General features: G+C 38.2%; 1 protein-coding gene across 3 annotated transcripts in view; it reads left to right on the top strand.

Annotated features, from left to right (window-relative positions):
* COG5 (component of oligomeric golgi complex 5) overlaps positions 1-18,130 on the top strand; it is a 192,517-nt gene that overhangs the window by 148,219 nt on the left and 26,168 nt on the right. For all 3 annotated transcript variants that reach the window (XM_072859635.1, XM_072859622.1, XM_072859628.1), the window contains one exon: positions 17,729-17,839. In XM_072859635.1, coding sequence (XP_072715736.1) covers positions 17,729-17,839 — 111 coding nt within the window. The remainder of the gene's footprint in view (positions 1-17,728; positions 17,840-18,130) is intronic.

Below are 18,130 nucleotides of genomic sequence, written 5' to 3'. Positions count from 1 at the left end.
GCCAGTGGCTTGTTTGAAAGCGTACATCTTTTTCTGATGAGCCAGCTGGCAAATTCTTACGAAACCTTGAAAAAAAGCATACGTAGAAATAAGCTGACAGGTATGTGATTTGTGGCTTTGTATTAGTTGACCTTAAACTAAAAGAATGTAGGAGTTAAGAGGGAGTGTGAGCTCTTGAACTTCTTGAATTTGACAACTGAAAATAAAACCTGAAACTTTGAAAAACTAAGTGACAGGATTAGTCAAACTGGCAGAATGAACATGAATGTCCTTCAAGAATATACCTGCAAACTGTAAAACAATATCAACTATGTATTGCACAGCTACATTTTTTTTACTACTTTTTTCTTTCCTTACTGATATAAAAAAATTACAAAATTAAAAACTGGAAGGGCTCAACACAGTTGCCAAGGCATAGGTGTATAGTGCCATCTTTAAAGTGCTGAAATATCATGCCTAGCCTCCAGCTGCCTCTCCAGAAGGGCATGGCTCTCCCACTTGTCCTATGCCATGCTTGCCAGCCCTGTGGATATAATCTAGAACATCTTAACTTTTTTTTGTATCTATTTTTGGGTAGACAGATTGAGCCTGAAATGTGAACCATGTGTAGAACAGGAGCTATGTCAGACAGCACTGTTTCATTATGTTTTAGTGGTGTAGCCAATAATGCAATCTTCATTCAGTCTTGCAATCCAGCCTCCAACGATAGCTTTCTAAAGCTGAGAAGGGTGACCATGTAACATTTCCGCTCAGATGCTTTATTTCTGATAGCTATAGTAGAGCAGTGCTAAAGATGGAAATCTAATTTCCTGGAGGAATTCACAATTGAGTTATCTTCCAAATTAAAAGTAAACAAAAGAATCTCAGAATTCTCAGTAAAGGAAGATGGGGGGGGGGTGTGTGCTTTTAAGCATCATTAGAATTTTTTTTTTTAAATGTTGTTGTATTATTGCAGGTAGATTTGAATGGTGAAAAACTGAAATGTGCAGTCCTAGAAATCTTGAGACATTCTAATGTCAGGGGTTTTACTTATTCAATTTCACAAAAAAAGGAATTGCAATTCCCTAAGATTTCATCACTGTTTCTCCAGTTAGCTTTAGATAGGACAAATAACAAGAAAAATGTTATTCAAGACTCAAAGATTTTACCTTTGAGTCAAAGCAGCATCTAGCAAACTGTACATATAGTAGTAAAGCAAAAACAAGTAAGAAAAAATGACCTCTTCCTGTGAATCCAAAACATTTGTTTGTGTTACTTGTGACTTTGTACACTGCTGGCTTTTGGTTTTCAGCTTTCCGCACACCAAGAACTAGCTGTTGCTGCGCCTGAGACCTATTCTTGTATTAACCAGTTCAAATGATTTCAGAGAAGATATAAATAACCCTCTGGGAGCAGTAGGTAGATATATTCTGCTGTTGGGTGAATCTTTAGCTAACCCCTTGCTGATGCTTGATGTGGTTGGTGTATGCCATGAAGTGTTCAGAATTATTGTCCTAATTTCACTCAGTGTAATTGCAGATGTTCTTACTATACAGAGTTTGAAGGGATAATTATACATTACACTAAATTTAAAAAAATATTTCTCTTAATGTAAGAGTATTACCTTTCAACGTCACCACCCATCCTGTGTTAGGTGATGCTGAGGAAGGGTGCTTGGTGTATTTCCTCTGTGCCGTTATTATTTTGTCTCTTCTTATTCATATTTGCCCTAAATCAGGCAGCCCAATCATCTTCATGATGATTACAGACACCATGAGATTTCCGTTTAGTCACCATTTCTACATCCTTCTCATTCCAGATTGGAAGAGAGATTAACAAATCTGATCAAGTCATGTTTTGGATAAGAGCAAAATTTTCCTCTTCTGCATTTGCACATTGTAATCCATTGCTTACTTTGTAACATAATGGCTGCTTACTGAGCCAGCTGTTTTTCACTAGCCACTTTTTCATAAAAGTGAGGTTGCCCGGATAAAAAAGATCTCTAACTTTTCTCCTTGATTTAAGAGTTTTCCAGAGGGGTCATCCATTCCCATTTGCACATACCCTAAGTTACCCATCTTGATTGACACATATAACATGTTATGCTCTTGTTTAACTGGCCACATAAGGAAAATTAGCTCTTTCGTCAAATGCTGACAATAAGTACAGTGGAGGGAGGAGATTAATGAGAAACCAGTAAATTGCATTTCCTGAAAACAAAGAAAAATTTGAGTAATTTGGGGTTTTTTTGAGAATCCATGCTGCTTAACAAAATATAGGAGCTCACAAATCTGCCTCCTAGAGAAGTTTTTACCCATTTGTATAATCGATAGTTGTGAAGAGATGTGAAAGAGAGCTTATATCTCACCAACATCTTCATTAGATGCCTTTGACATGGCAGCAGTAATTGCATGGCGGGATCCTCTAGGGCAGTGGTCTCTAAACTTTTTTGGTCATGCATCCCTGTCAGTAAAAACTTTTTGAGCATGCACCCCCATTATACGTATATTTATTTATTTATAAATTATACACATGTACTATTGAAGTTCTGATATTTTCTTCCTGCACCCCAGTGGATTGTCTTGCATAACCCCTGTGGTGCACGCACCCCACTTTGAAGACCACTGCTCTAGGGTAATACTCTGCAGTAATCTTCCATAACAAGTAGTGAACAGATTTTGGCTGTCCATTTTTGGAAAAGATGCCTGGTTGATTGCAGAAGTCTTTTAAATTCATGTTTGATTTTGTTCATATGCTACTTTAAATCAGATTTCTCATTTATGTTTATAAAAATGAAAATGATAGTCACCTGTTGATTGGGAAGTGAGACAAAACTGTATTTCCCCAGTTATTACTTATAATTTTGTCATTTACTGAACTGAATTTTAAATGTACTTGAAACATTGTGATTTCTCTCATAATTAAAAATCTCTTTGTTGCAACTTTGCAATCACTATGTTTTGGTTTGCCTGTTGATAGAGCTATTTCTCTTACTGATACTTTGTCGTGGTTTAACCCAGTTGGCAACTAAGCCCCACGCAGCTGCTTGCTCACCTTCCCCCCTCCCAGGGCATGGGAGAGAGAGTTGGAAAAGTATAAATAAGAAAACTCGTGGACTGAGATAAGAACAGTTTAATAATTGAAAATAACAAAAACAATAATAATAGTAATAATAATAATTGTAATGAAAAGAAAAATAACAAGAGAGAGAAAGAGAGTAACAAAACCCAGGGGGGGAAAAAACCCCAAGTGATGCAACCGCTCACCACCCACCGACCGATGCCCAGCCCGTCCCCGAGCAGCGATCGCTGCCCCCCGGCCAACTCCCCCCAGTTTCTATACTGAGCATGACGCCATATGGTATGGAATAGCCCTTGGGCCAGTTTGGCTGTGCCCCCTCCCAGCTTCTTGTGCGCCTGGCAGAGCACGGGAAGCTGAAAAGTCCTTGACTAGTGTAAGCACTACTTAGCAACAACTAAAACAGTGTGTTATCAACATTATTCTCATGCTAAATCCGAAACACAGCACTGTATTAGCTACTGGGAAGAAAATTAACTCTATCCCAGCAGAAACCAGGACATACTTAGAACTGGATGTCTTGTGGAGAGAAGTCATGAAACATTTGAGGGTTAAAAGCTCTGAAAGTTTACAAGTTGTCTACTATTGCTAACAAGCAGAAAAATAAATTGCAAGATCCATTGTCCTTATAGAGATTGAAGATGGAAGAGCCCTGTTTGGTCATCTAGTCTATTCCCTTCCCAGCACAGGACTATTTCAAACAATATTTATTGTTGGGGTTTTTGTTGCATTCTTTCTGCTTTTAGAGTGATGATTTCAGTTACCTCATACATTGTGAGTAGAAATGTAAGTACTGTATGTTCTCTTACTTTTGTGCTATTTCTGTTCAGCTTGGCGTGTGGGTGGATTGCAATACACTAACACGCCCACCAAGTGCACACAGATGAAATGTGTTGTGCTGTGAACATGAGAATGCAGTTGTTTAGAGAAGATGCCGTTCTCCTACTTTTTGAACCTGGAGACCTCTACTAGTTTCTTCCCTAGAGCTGCAGTCATCCTGTCAGACTATCTCTATTAATTGCAGTCAGAGTCCCACAGCAATCCTTCCTGTCTTGTCTTGTGGAGGCTGTGTCTTGCTGCCTTCTCCCACTGTAAGGCATCACTGTCAGAGACAAAGTGGCCTGGTATCTTTTGGCGAATAAACAAGCAAAGAGTAATTTGCAGAGGCAGGATTGTAAAAATCAGGTTGCCCACTTGCTTTTCAGAGCAGGTGGGGGTGATTATGCTGGCAACTTCTGGTGGATCAAACTATCCTAAAAAACATTTTCATATGTGAATATGTAATGGTATGCTTGCATGATTTAGGCAAACGCAAACTCACTCTGCTGTGCTCCCAGGTGGCGGGGCACTTTTTAGCTCCACTCCAAGCCAGGGTGGCCAGCTCAGCCTTGGCACCTGGCTGAGCGCAACACTCTCATTCAGCCCGGAGCACAAGCAGAGCAAGTTCATGTCTGCTTGAAGTACAGGCAAAGCAAGAATCGGCATGGCCATATTACACTAGGCAGATTTATCCTAAGGTTAGGGTAGATAAGGCTTAAATCAGTGGGAGCTGTGATTGCCTATAATTGGAGAGGTTCCTAAATATAGAATATTGTATTTTATGGAGTAATAATGTTTCAGAAAAGTTTGTCTAAAAAAAGGGATCTTTCCAACAGACAAGAGGCTGCAGGCAGATGATATAATGGAGATCTTTCCCACTGTCAGACTTGTAAGCAATCATAAAGAGGAAGCACTCAGAAGATGGAGAAGGAGAGTGGGTGTAATGAGGGAGGAAGGAAATAGAGAATTTGAATCATTTTTTTATTCCCTTAATGAAATGCGGTTGGACTTGTGTCATACATCTTACAAAAGTTGATGAATGAGGTGGAGGCCCGAAATACAGGCTGTGGGCAGTGCTCTGGGAGAGCTACTAATCTATCCTTTGCCCACAGCTCATGGTAGAGGCTTGGCTTCTCATCAGGATTTTACCCTGGGCAACGGTTGTGGGATTTTCTGATTATCAGGTTTGCCTAGTATAAGCCACATGGAAATTTTTAAGCACTATACAGAGAGCACAGTCCTTCCTGGCATTTTGAAGAATTTTTACCCAACCTTCTTAAGAAAACATAAGGTGACACTTGGTGTATTTTATATATTTCAAAGTTAAAATGCTAAAGACCCAGTAATAGAAGTGAATTTTGAGATTAAAGAGAAGACATAAGTGCATCAACTTGCTATTCTGATCCCAAAACCAATGGATCACTGTACACTTGGGACACAAAGAAATGTGTATGGATTTTCTTTGGTGAATGAGGTTTTTAGATTCTGGGTTGTTTTGAGGGAAAAGTCAGCATCAGCTGATATCTGTGATAGGGAGTAGGCAGCTTCTTTCTCGCTATCCTGGATCTCAGTAGTATATTGAGATTTATTTACATTTACTTAAGTAATTATCTGAGTTATGTAACGTCATACGTGGTTTTAGAATCCGCACCAGCCGCAGTGTACTAGAGCAGTGATATGAGCAGTGATATGCGGGTACTCAGCCAAGTACAAAAAGGTTCTTGGGAAGTAACTGGGAAGGTTTGATTTAGCCTGTTTTTCAATGCAATGGTGAAACTGAATTTCAGATGTTGTAAAACAATTCTGAATATTTAATTGGATTAATGTTTGAATGTAAAGTGACTCTGACATAAAATTTCTATTATTAATATACATTATTTCTAAACTTCATTTGTTATGAGGGTTTACGAGATCTACTTTTCAATTAACTGGTACTAAATAGTGTAACTGGGACTGTGTTATTGTAAAGTATTATTATCTGTCATAATGATGAGTAACATGTACTTGATCATGGATGTTTTTAGTGCATTATTGTTTAAGAAAGTAAATACCAAAAAAAGCATAAGAAGCAGAAAAACGTAACAATTCATTGTTGTTTCAACCCCTCCTTCAGAGGCAAACGCTGATATATCCCCATCATTCTCTGCTTGTCTCCAAATGGTCTGGATTTGCTTTTGAAACAGAGTATGGGTGTGGAAAGAAAAACATATAACTGTCCTGAGAACAGTAAATGTAAGTAAGTAAATGAGCTTGGTCTCATCTGTTTGAAGGCAAATTTGGATCATCGAGGCTTGTTCTGATTAGTGTTGGCCTCGCTTCAAGGATCAGCAAAACGTGTCTGTTTTTGCTGCAGAAAGGCTGTGTATTAGATTGCTCCACACTGTCACCCTGATGTTTATGTTAATGTCTGCCTCTCTCAGTTGAGAGTACAAGGTCAGTAAAGGTTTATGACTGCCGCTCAGGACTTAATTTACCATCCTAGCTGTGAACTGTCTCAGTCTCCAGCGTGGACGTAACAGTAAGGTCTACACTAGCCAGCAAAAGGTGCCTGGGACCGTTCCTGGGCAGCGTGGCCAGCGGGCGCAGGACAGCCTGCCGCACGGCTGCTGAGGGCTCCCCTGCCCCAAAGCACGTGGCTGCCTGCCAGCGCCCTTCTGGGGGTACTCTCGGCACTATTGCCTCTTCTGAGCTGTGGCTGGAGATTACTTGGGAGAGGAGTTGTTGGCCCAGGCCAAAAACTTGCTAATGACTGTCCTAACAGTTTAGCGGTACAGATGATCACGTGCCAGATCCAGGAACATTTCCTGGCACTGTTTAATTTACTGCTATGGGTGTAGCCAATATGTGAATGAGACTGAACGAGAGCGACATGCAAAATCTGTTCAAGAGGAAGTTTAAAATGCTGACAGATTGGGGTAATTTTTTTCTTGCATCTGGAATTCATACTTTCTTACTTCTGATGTAAATAAATCTCTAAGGCAAAAGTTAGGAGATGCTGATTTCTCCTATAGTAACATTGCTTTTGGCTTAAGATTTTCTTAGATTGCCAGAGCTTCAAAAGATATGCTTTCCTAAACGTGTTTTTCTATCTGTAACGCTTGTCAGCTGTACTTGACTTATTTTCAAATAGCATTTGGTGTTTCTACCAGAGTTTTAGTCCTTGAAAAGAGCACAGTTGTCTGTGGCATTGTGGCTACTTGGCAACTCCAGATACTGCTGGATGGGTGCAAGAAAACTCCTGGATATTAACTCTTTTCAGGAGTTCAACACTTTCTTCTGGTAGCCAAATATTTCTTTGAGCCATCTCAGATGACACCTTTTTGGATGCCAGTGCAACCAACCCCTTCTGTAATTTAATACTCTATTTTTAGTGAATGTAATGGATGGAGATATAGGCAGAGGAGCATCTATCTACCTGTCATGTTCAGATATTTTTAGAGCACTGATCTTTGTAATGCTGATCAGCACCAAATGCATTACATAAGATTAGCATCAAAATATATATAATGGAAAGTCAGCTCTGCTGCAGTTGTTCTTAAATTATTTTTAGTATTGCCCACAAAACTTGTATGGCTCAGTGCATTATCCTGCCATTGTGCACTGTCTCTACTCTGTAGGAATCCTTTTTAAAGATGAATTTCTCTTCTCTCAGGCCTTTTCAGGAGCCACAGGTCTCCTTCCTGAGGCTTCAAATAAGATTGTCAGTCAGTGATACACATTACAAAGATTTTAATAAACGCCCACTTTCCACTAGGACTGAAACTGAGACAAACAATTTATCTCTCATTGTCCTTCAGTCCAGTTTATATTTGAACTTGTGATTTGCCAGTGCAAGATTCCAAATTCTGCTTTACTTACATCCTCAGCTACTGTTGTGTTCTTTAATGCTGCTTGGGTGGCTTAATCTTTTGCAGTTACCCATAATGATCTTTTCCATTTTCCACTTTTAGTGGATATTCAGAATTCGTATCTCCTGTTAAATATCTCTGATCCACTGGCTAGCCATTTAGAATGGGTTGGAATACATTATTTGGGAGAATTATTATTACAATAGATTATTTTGAGTTTAAAGAAGCAGACTGTGAGAAAACAGACCATATTCTTCTCACACCACTCTAGAAAATTTATTTTTGTCTTTCAAATTTTCTGCAAAAAAGCTGATCCTTTCCTTTGAGTATGTTTAAAAACTGCTTTGTAATTACTGAGGTTTAAAATAGATCTCAACTTTCTGCACATCCATCCCATCATCATAACTATTTGTGATATTGTGGCAGATGAGTCTTGATTTTTTTTTCGTGATTTCTTTCTTTGTGGGTTTATGATGCATCTGATATATGATAGTCAATAGAAAATAGTCTGCTGTTTGTTTTTGGTGATGTAGTTTTGAAAGCGTAATTCTATCATGCCATGACTTCACAGATCTTCCAGGATCTTTCTTCCTGAGGTTACAATTAAATGTGGTCTGATCTTGGTTTATATTTTTAGTATTTAAAAACAATCTCTAATTTATTAATGCTTCTCCTTCATTTGTAAACCTTGTTGCAATAAAGAGAATGAGGAAAGAAAATGCTAGAATGCCAGGTGGAATAGATAAAAAACAATTAATTCAGCTTAAACTTCAAGATGAGAAAGAGACACTGTCTTTACAAGGAATTTTCGTAACGTCATTTGTAGCAGAAAAAGTGTCTGTCATGCTTGATCAGAGGATTGAAAATTTAAATAAGCTGTTTTCAGTGGGTTATTTAGATGGTAAGCAATACGAATGGCATATTTTTGTCCAGAATCTAAAAGGCTAAGTGTATTATAACTGATCCAGAGACTATATTGAAACGTCTTGGCTCTATCAGTGAAATTGTTAAGAAAAGCAGAAATGCAAAGGAAGATAGGATTTAAAAGTTTAAATATTGCAATGATAAAACAGCTGGATGAGAAGGATTGGTTCTTAGTTTTCTCTGAGTATTCATGGAGATAGAAATTTTTTCTGAACCTTTTGGTCTATACTTAGTGCTTGACTAGGAAAAAGCAGAGAGGGGCTGGACTAAACAAGTTCTCCACTGATTGTGCCCCTGTCTGCTAGTGGCAAGGCAAAATATCCGTAATGTGTTGCAAGAAAGAAAGATGTTGATCTAGGAGGGCTATGATTCTGGTTTCTTCTTAGGGAAATGAAGAAAATTAAGACCCCATTTACGGAGGAAAGCATTTGTTGGGTTGGCTTTAGTCATATGTATTCCTAAGGAGAAATGTACCTTACACCAACCAAAAACATTGTTTTGCTCATGTAATTTATACAAGTTCCCCAAATGAAGTATGCTATAGTAGCAAGAAAACGGATGTGAGCTGCATCTCTGTTAGGATGTTTACTGATGTTTACTGACATAACTATGTGGTTTGGAGTATCTGCGTTGTTGTTTCTTTGTCCACCCATCCTCTTACCTGACATAGCTGAATTTAACTAGCTGAATAATTCAATGAAGTAGGGGAGAACAGGGTGGAGAGGGAGAGAGAAAAGATTTCCTGGAATCAAATTCTTCCAGTGAAGGGAAAATACTGTTCATGCACTGGAATTTTGGCACCAGATTTAAACTTCAGCAAATTTATGAGGCCTGTGATGGTTTTCAATTGAAAAGCATGATGAATTCTCATTGTAATGACATAAAGTGATTTTCTGATTGCCTTTTTTATTATGTGATCTTATAAGAATTAATCCATGTCTCATATTAGGTGGTGTTATATTGAATTGTGAGCTTTCCTTTGCGGGTGAATCACTATTCAGGACATATTCCAACAATGAGATTTGTCTGACAGTTCCAGGGAAACGTATCTAGTCCTCCTGTCTAAATGTCGAATGTTGTGAACTTCAGATGGAAGTATGAAATGTAATAAGCTCACAAATCGTCAAGAACAGTAGTGAAATGACACTTCGGGAAAGGTATTCTGTAAATAATGGGTCAGTTACAATGGTGCAGGTAATGTGAAAGACTGTATTTTCCCCGCTTCTTTTTGAGATAGGTGAATTAATTGTATTATACCAGTACCTTGAAGATATGGTGTTACTGTCATTGAAAAACTTGTATCTATGCTTTTTAAATGAGAGAACCCAAAAATATGAGTTCAATATTTGGCACATTAAAGGAATTCATTAATAGGTATTTAAATAGAATATGTGGGAGGCTATTATATACTAAAATAATTTCAGAATAATTACTATTTCACTGTACAGTAATAAAAGCTAAAGATGGCAGTAGGTCTAATTTAAAAATAATCAGAAGTCAGCTAAGGTTTTGTAATTTTTTTTTGATGGAAAGATCAGAAGAGTTTTGTTAAAACAGTCATTAGGAAGCTACTTATATTGGTCAGGGAATACTTAGAAATATCTAGCTGATAAGTCACGTAAGCATTTAAACTTTTAAAAATTGAATTAAAAATCTAGAGGAGAAAGTTCCATTAAAAAATAACTTAATGAAACATTTTCTTCATTCTCATGTTGTCTTTTGCTGGTTAGATCGTGAGTCACATAACAAATGTGTGACTTTTTTTTTTTTTTTTTTTTAAGAGATACTGGCTAAACTCCAGAAAAAATCATCCAAGCATAAAAGACTGGTTTTGAGAGTACTGTGTACTTCCTTTTATCTTGCTGGGAAAGTTGTTAAAAGACTTCTTTAGATCTAGAGTGTAATTTTGCTAACAGGTAGAAAAAGAGCAAGATTGCACAATCCTTACAGTATTTTGTTATAGTGTGTTCTAAGTTATTTCCTATCAAATTAAATTCTATGATTCAGAAGTGGATTTGGTTCAGTATATGTTGATATGGTAAAGGCTTTGGAAGTTTGCAATTTTGGAACAACTCTAGTGAGAGTTGGACAATGTAAAGCTCATTTATAACCTTCTGCAGGGTAGAAGTATTCTAATCTCAGTTAACGCCTGGACTTGATACCAAAAAAGGCAGATGGCAATTAAAGAAGTTGATTATATTTTTTATGTGTAGGTGAATATCACCTTATCATGTTGGACCCATCTCACGTGTCTTGGGGATGGATGTCTTCACCTCTGGAGGTGCATTCTCAGTAGCTGGTTGGGACCAACAGCTATTGGGATGACATATAAAACATGATTAATCATTCAGTTATTAATTTGGCAAGCATGAAAAATTCAGTAAACTGTTACAGTTGGAGGTATCAGGATCAACACACATTGTCCTTGAAATCCTCCTCAGACTTGGGCTAGCTGGATAAACCTGAGTCTGAAAAAATGTCAAATACAAGGGGCATAATTTTTGGAAGCTGAGAAATGATTCCGGGTGCTTCAGGTTTAGGATTCTCTGAGATTCCTTGAAGGAACCGGTTTTAGGTGCTTTCTGATAGCGGAGTTGTTTTAATGCATCTCGTTATTTAAGGACCATGAACCATTACTCGATTATTTGTACAGTGCTTTTCTTCTTGGATGATTCAAATACTTAGAGATAAATCCTGTCTTTTCTGTTACAGAAAGACCATTTGCTGTTTTCCTTCCATTTCTTCAGCTTTTGAAAATATTAAGAAAGAAAAAAAAAACAAAACAGAAATACCCCCAAAGGAACGGTTTGATGATTGCTGTTCTAGCATGAATAGTATGAGCATGAGATTGGTCTTTTTTCTTAGTCAAGGACTTAACAGTCCCTTCAAATTTTTCTTCCCAAAATAAGAATTGTGTTTTCTATAAGATTTTGAATGCCTTCACCATAGAGCTCCTTTTCTATATTCCTAGAACATAAAATTTTCATTTTTCTGAAGAAGCTAAAAAAAAATATATATATTTATATTCTGGAAGCTACAAGAATGTCCTGAGGGTGCAATATAAATGTTTTAATGTACATTTTAAGTTATTGCCTGAAATCACAGCTTATTCCTTTTTTCATGTCTTGAAATATTTCTTCTTCTTCTTTGAAAAATTAGAAGTCATTCCAAGAACATAAATTCTTATTTATGATTTATTCTTAAATTTTAGTTGATCTTTTCTAAAGCAGAACATTCATTTTAATTTATCCTCATTAGTCAAGGACCTTATTTGCCCTGACACATTCATTCAAATCCTACACTGTGAACCTCTAAATTATGTCTCTTCTTTTTACTAATTGTCCTCTAAGTAGCTAATATATCAGGTGGCATAGCTAGTGGAGTTCAGATTGTTATGTATTTTTCTGCTGAACAGTGTCATAGTTTTACAAAAAGTAGCAAACTGATTCTAGTAAACTTTTGTGTTTCTTAGGTGGAAAGAGATCATAAAAGGCTCCTTCTGCCGTATGGAAAACATTAAACCTAATAGTAAATCATCCCAATTATTTGTAGCTTATGGGAGAAATCCCAGGGCCAAGCCCTATTGACTCAGAAACTCTGTAAATGGATTCTGCGCTTTATAATAAGTTGTTATGATCAGGCAGGAGGCCAAGTGCCAGATGGATTGATTGCTTTCTGCCAGAGGTATGGCCACATCAGCTGCCTCTATTAGGAATGTATTTATTCTTGAAAATGTCAGCTTGACAATTGGAGTTCAATTTGTGCTATCAAAACACATTAGTCTCGTGATCCTAGAGTTAGATCAAATGCTTTGTTGAGAGGCACTACTTTCGTTTGATTTTGATTTAAGATCTTCTCCATACTCCTTCTGAATGATGATGCTGTTTTCTGCTCTTTAGAGAGTGAGTTTGCTGAGGCTGTTTTAGAGTAGAGAAATCAAATAAATGGAGTTTTCCAAAACTGTCAATAAGGATGCACGCAAGATCTTAGTTACTTAGTGTGAAACTGAGCTTTTTCACAAAATGTTTAGTCTGTGAAGGGAATGGTAGCAAACCAGCTCACAAATCAGTGTCTCTTCTGAGCTGCCACCTGTTGAAAGAGGGGAAGTTAGTCACTTTGAAACACTAAACAAATTCTAGGAAAAGATGTGTCAATAGTCTGAGCTTTCTACAAGAAAAAGACAAACTCAGTTAGCATTTTTTTATAACCTGAGGGAGAACTGATGATTTGATTCACGTCCTAATCTAAATTCTACATTCATTGCTTCATGGTGAAAACAAGAATTTAAACCCAAAGCAATCTTATCGTAGCACATGTCTCAACATGTGAGATCAAATCCGTGCTGTCAAATTACTTGTCTGTTCTTAGGTATTAAATGTAGGAAAGTGTAAAATCCAGAACACTTAATCTAGTTATTTCCAAGACATATTTCCAAAGTGGGTCTATGCAGAGGGGTGCAAATACATTTATAGGGTGAGAATTCATCTGACATGACTTCAGGCAGTATAGCTACCTGTATCTATCTGCGGTACTGCTTTAGATTCCCTGTGTAGTTAGTGGAGGGAAACAGATGCATACAGGGTGCATTTCTCTCTCCCTAAAGCAGGGTCTCTAAAATAGGCTACATGAATTACTCAATAGAATTGCTTATGTCTCTGCTTTGTGGTTTCCTGCATGTGGTCAGGTGAATCATTCCTGAGATCTTCTGCATTGGGCAACTTACTGACCCAATACGAGGCACCTGCAATCTCTGCAGGTGAAGCAGTGTAACCATGTTAGTGTACTGAAGGATAAAAACTAAAAGAAACTATTTTCCAGAAGGACTTCTGAATTTGGTGAGAGCACAGTGCCAGTCATGGCTTACAGTTTCTCGACCATGTCAGGCTGAAGCAAGTCAGATGGCCTTCAGTCAGCTTGTTCCTCTTTGTGACACATTTTTTGTGTATCAGCTTCTACAAGTGCCTTTTTGGTTCAATAAACTGCCCGATCTACTACTTAGTCCTCAGATTCTGTTGAGTTAGATTTAAAAAAAAAAGTCTTCTAGGCAGCTTCCTCCACCTAGTCAGCTACTGGATTGACCCTGCAAATTTCAACCTCCTACCTTAGAGAATGTCCTCATATACATGTCAGAAAGGCAGTACCTCCAATGTTTCTTTCTCATTTTAGTTTAACAGCTGCCCTTTGGGTTTTCTTGAAATGCTGCGTGGGAGAAGCTCACATTCACATTCTTGAGGGTACCACAAGACACAGCCCTTGTCCTAGTGCCCGGATGCGTGATACAAAAGTCCTGGCTAATATTTGCTGGTGGGAGACTTCTCTGCCTCACTCCTCTCTTCCTCACTAGCATCTCATGTTGCCAGTGTGCTGGTAGCTCATATTGGCAAAGGGAGCTCATACTGACGTGTCACCCGTTGTAGAATTGCCACTTGCTGGGGAATGGGGTGCCTATACTTTGCTAGTGCCCATGAAATTGCTGTAAATAGTAGACAGGCTTTGAGGTAAAAGCAGAAACAGTTTACCCAACTAAAGTGAAGAGCATAAGAAATCAATTGCTGTACTTAAAGACGGATACAGAAAAGTGGAACAGTTACAGTCCTTGTTGTTACTGCTCGCTCAGGTCTGGCTTCAGCATGGTTTCTTTTCCTCTGTTTTCTTTTCAGCTAGCAGGCTCAAGCCAGACTAACTCCCAGGGTGACTGACAGTTCCCTGGAGATGGGATCTAGTCCTTCAGCTACACTTTCTCTTTTAGTTGTTTATTTCCCAAAATAGATTCTGCTTTGAGATGAAGCCACCCCTATTTCTGCTTAGCATAAATTCACCCTCCTGGCCTTCTGCATTTCTGGATAAATCTAACTGATGAAAAAGGCATCAGATTTTGTCTCTAGTGCCCTCATCAAAAAGAAGGCCCTTGGACTGTGTCTTTCAGCTGAGTGGATGTAGCTAGGCTTCACACTTATTTGACTTAACCTATTTACACAGTGCAATCACCAGTGGGCAGATAACAGAGGAAGAGTTACATTACCACTGGGCTTAAATGCATAAGCTGTGTCCAGCACAGAACTTCAAAAGTACTTGCTGTATAAATGAGTGATGAATGTTAATCGTTGATAAAACCTGGTATGATGGGAAATAAATTGAGGGATGTTTTGTGTCTAAAGTAAATGGGCCATAGCATGGTTTGCTGGAACTGGGGAGACACAATGATGACATTTTCCTACCTGGATGCATGATTGTACAATGGATATTAGAGGTGTCAAAAATTCAGTCTGAGGCATTGGAATATTGGAATAATGATAAACTACCTGAAATCCAGATACATTCCAGTGACAAAGTGTATGTACATGAACCATGTTGGACAGTCAGTGAAGAACCTTCTTGCCTCAAGGCAAGGTCATAGAAATCATTGTGGTGTCAGCAAGAGATGGGAACGACCACCTGAGACTTCATGTTGGTTTTTCAAAATAGCATTTCCTGTACAAGGTTATTGTAGGCTTCTCAAATATTTTTATATCCTTTGGCTGCAAGTGTGGTAGTGATGGTTGCTAGGGAGATGCTCTCAACTGTCAGGTGCAATATTAAATGAAGAATATGTATTTTATAGATGAGTACCATAGTACTTAATAGAAAAAGTCATTGAACTTGAATGGTCTTGCCCCGAATGCTGTTTAAGATGCTGAAAGTCTTGGTAGGGCACTACATGGTAGGGCACACCTACCCATGTAAGCACCAGGTGTTCCCACGATGGTAGGGCACACCTACCCATGTAGGTGCCAGGTGTTCCCATGATGGTAGGGCACACCTACCCATGTAAGCACCAGGTGTTCCCACGATGGTAGGGCACACCTACCCATGTAGGTGCCAGGTGTTCCCATGGACGCCTTCAGGAGAAGCGGTCCTAGGGAGCCCGGGGCTGCCCAGTTCCTGCTGCTATTCACAAGAGTCGAGTTTTCCAAGTCTCTATTTTAGACCAGTGGTTTTACTTTAGGATACACAACGGACCAACACATCTATCTGTCAAAGCTCAAACTGATTAATTTAAGGGAATTTAATATGGTAAACAATTTTAGAAAGCTTTGTTGTTTTTAAGGCATTTTTAGACTTTTATTTTTAGCCTGTGAAGCTGTTGTGCACTGTTGCTAACTGCAAGAGTTGCTGCTTGCTGCAGAAGGGTTATGTGTGTACTTGTTACTGGTTTTACTTATCAGTTAAGCTTTTTCACCAGCAGAAGAGACACAGTCTAATGATTTCATAATGTCTAAGAAAAAGAAATTGTGAAACCTTTACAATAGACTTGAGGAACTGAAATATAAGTAACTAGGATGTAAAATTTTACTGTCTTAGTAGTGTCTTTTGTGTTTAATAGTTGTAAATGTGCAACAAACCAATTGAATAGTCTTCAGAGTGCTTAAAAAAGATGTGGAAAAAAAAGGTTATTGAGAGTCTGGGAAGGTGGTCAGCTGGGTGGACAGGGTGTTTCTCTGCACAGCTGTTTTGTTATTAATCTGTGAAGCTGTAAGCATGAGAAGCAGAATTCTTAAAACCAGTCAGGTCTGTCAAATAGAAATATCAGGAAGGAAACAGAGGTGTACATAGCTCACATGGCTGTTCTCATCAGGAAGGCAAGAAGATGCTGAGATGATATATTTGCCAGCTAGTCTAAAGATGCATTCTGATGTCAAATAATTGAAGATACATTGGAAAAGATTTTTCCCTCTGCAAAGGCCTCAGAAACCTATTTATCCTGAAATAATCCCTAAATTTGAAGAAAGGAAAATGAACTGATATAGTCACCGTAGTGCTGTGAATAAGTTTGAGTTTGCAAGAACTTGTCTAAAACTTCATTATTAGCAGTGCTGGCAAATACTAGATAACTTTGCTTGCATGCTGTCTGTGTTTATGCTGGGTGGAAGCTATGGGAAGTACAGGAATAGTCTTTCACTAGTAAAGATTCACTGTTTCCCATAACTTAAAAATTTTCATGTTATGTTTGTTCCTTTTGTTCTTAAACAATTGTTACTGTATATTCAGTTTTAGTTTAGGAGCTTTCTGTAGGACCTACAGCTGTGTTTAAAGACACACTTCATAAAGTCTCTTGATGACTTGTTCTGTGAGTTGAATATATTTTTACTGAGACTTTTGGACCTAGGCATCTTCAGGAGTTTCCTGGAGGATAATTTTGTATCCTGAAATATAGATAACTAGTCAGATAATTATATCTCAGTAAAGACTTCTATTAATAGCTATCCTTGCTGTAATATTTAGACGTACTTCTTCTAGCATTCACATAGCCTTTTGTCAATTCTTTGTATTTCTGCAGCTTTCAGTGCACGAGAAAGTTTACGTTGTTTCCCATTGTAAATTACAATTTATTTTATTTTAAATTACAAACATATGCTGTGGTATCCTTACGGGACTGTTTTGTAGTTAATTGCTATTTATGTGTCACCCTGGAACTTTGATTTCTGTGGTAATGATAAAAAATGCATGCTTTGTGGAGTTTAAATATGAAGAAATAATTTTTTTAATTTTTGCTGAAAGATTCATGGATAGAACTCTTTTTAATGACAGGACTAGCAGTTTTGGTCCTTGCAGTTCTATTTTCCTGTTCATTTAGAAGCCACTAATATGTACAAAGCTGTAAGTCATCTATTTGAAGAAACAGTTTTTAAAGAGAGGCTTGAATGGTTGTCAGAAGTAAGGACCGAGGGTATACAGAAAAGCATACCCTTTTCAGTTCTGCTGCTGCTAGTTTATACTGCGTCCTCGGGTAGGTGACTTCACTTGACTCTTAGATTACGAAGTTGAAGTTTTGCTGGGACTGGGTGTCTCCGAGATCTGGGTCTGAGTGCTGTGGTTTGGGAGCTGAGACAGCAGTCTTTCACCGTTCCTGTTCCTGTTGTTCAGTTTGTATTATCTGGAGATGGAACTCATATGAATCAAGACAAGAGTTAAATAGAAGAACGTTGTCACTGAAGACCTATGGCTTTCTGCCATGGTCTAAGTTTAGTTAACTATAATTTTGTGGTGATGCACTGTTTAAAGAGTTGGTACTGTTTTAACAATTTCTGCAATCACTGCAGCTGTCTACTCAAGGAGATGCCAGCCAGGTGATTGGACCGCTCACAGAGGGACAGAGGAGGAATGTGGCTGTCGTTAATTCTCTCTACAAACTGCACCAATCGGTTCTGAAGGTAGGCTTCCTTTGGTATTTCTCTTCTTGCCATAATGTTAACTTCTTTGCTCTATCATATGCATATTCTCCCATTAGCTGCTGAGAACTCTGACAAATACAGCCCAATTTTGGGTTAAGAGCTGCACCTTGCTATGCATTTGTACAACTCTTTGAGACTTGGTTGCCCCTTGGTAAGCACTGCTATGTGACAAATTGTCAATATTAGAAGAGGAGTGAAAGATGTGTTAATAGAGAATAATCACATCTCATGGCCATTGTTTTGTGAGCCTAAACAATTGAACTCTTTCTG

The sequence above is a fragment of the Ciconia boyciana genome, chromosome 1 (assembly GCF_034638445.1).
Source record: "Ciconia boyciana chromosome 1, ASM3463844v1, whole genome shotgun sequence".
NCBI lineage: Eukaryota > Metazoa > Chordata > Aves > Ciconiiformes > Ciconiidae > Ciconia > Ciconia boyciana.
This window is presented reverse-complemented; position numbering and strand designations above follow the sequence as displayed.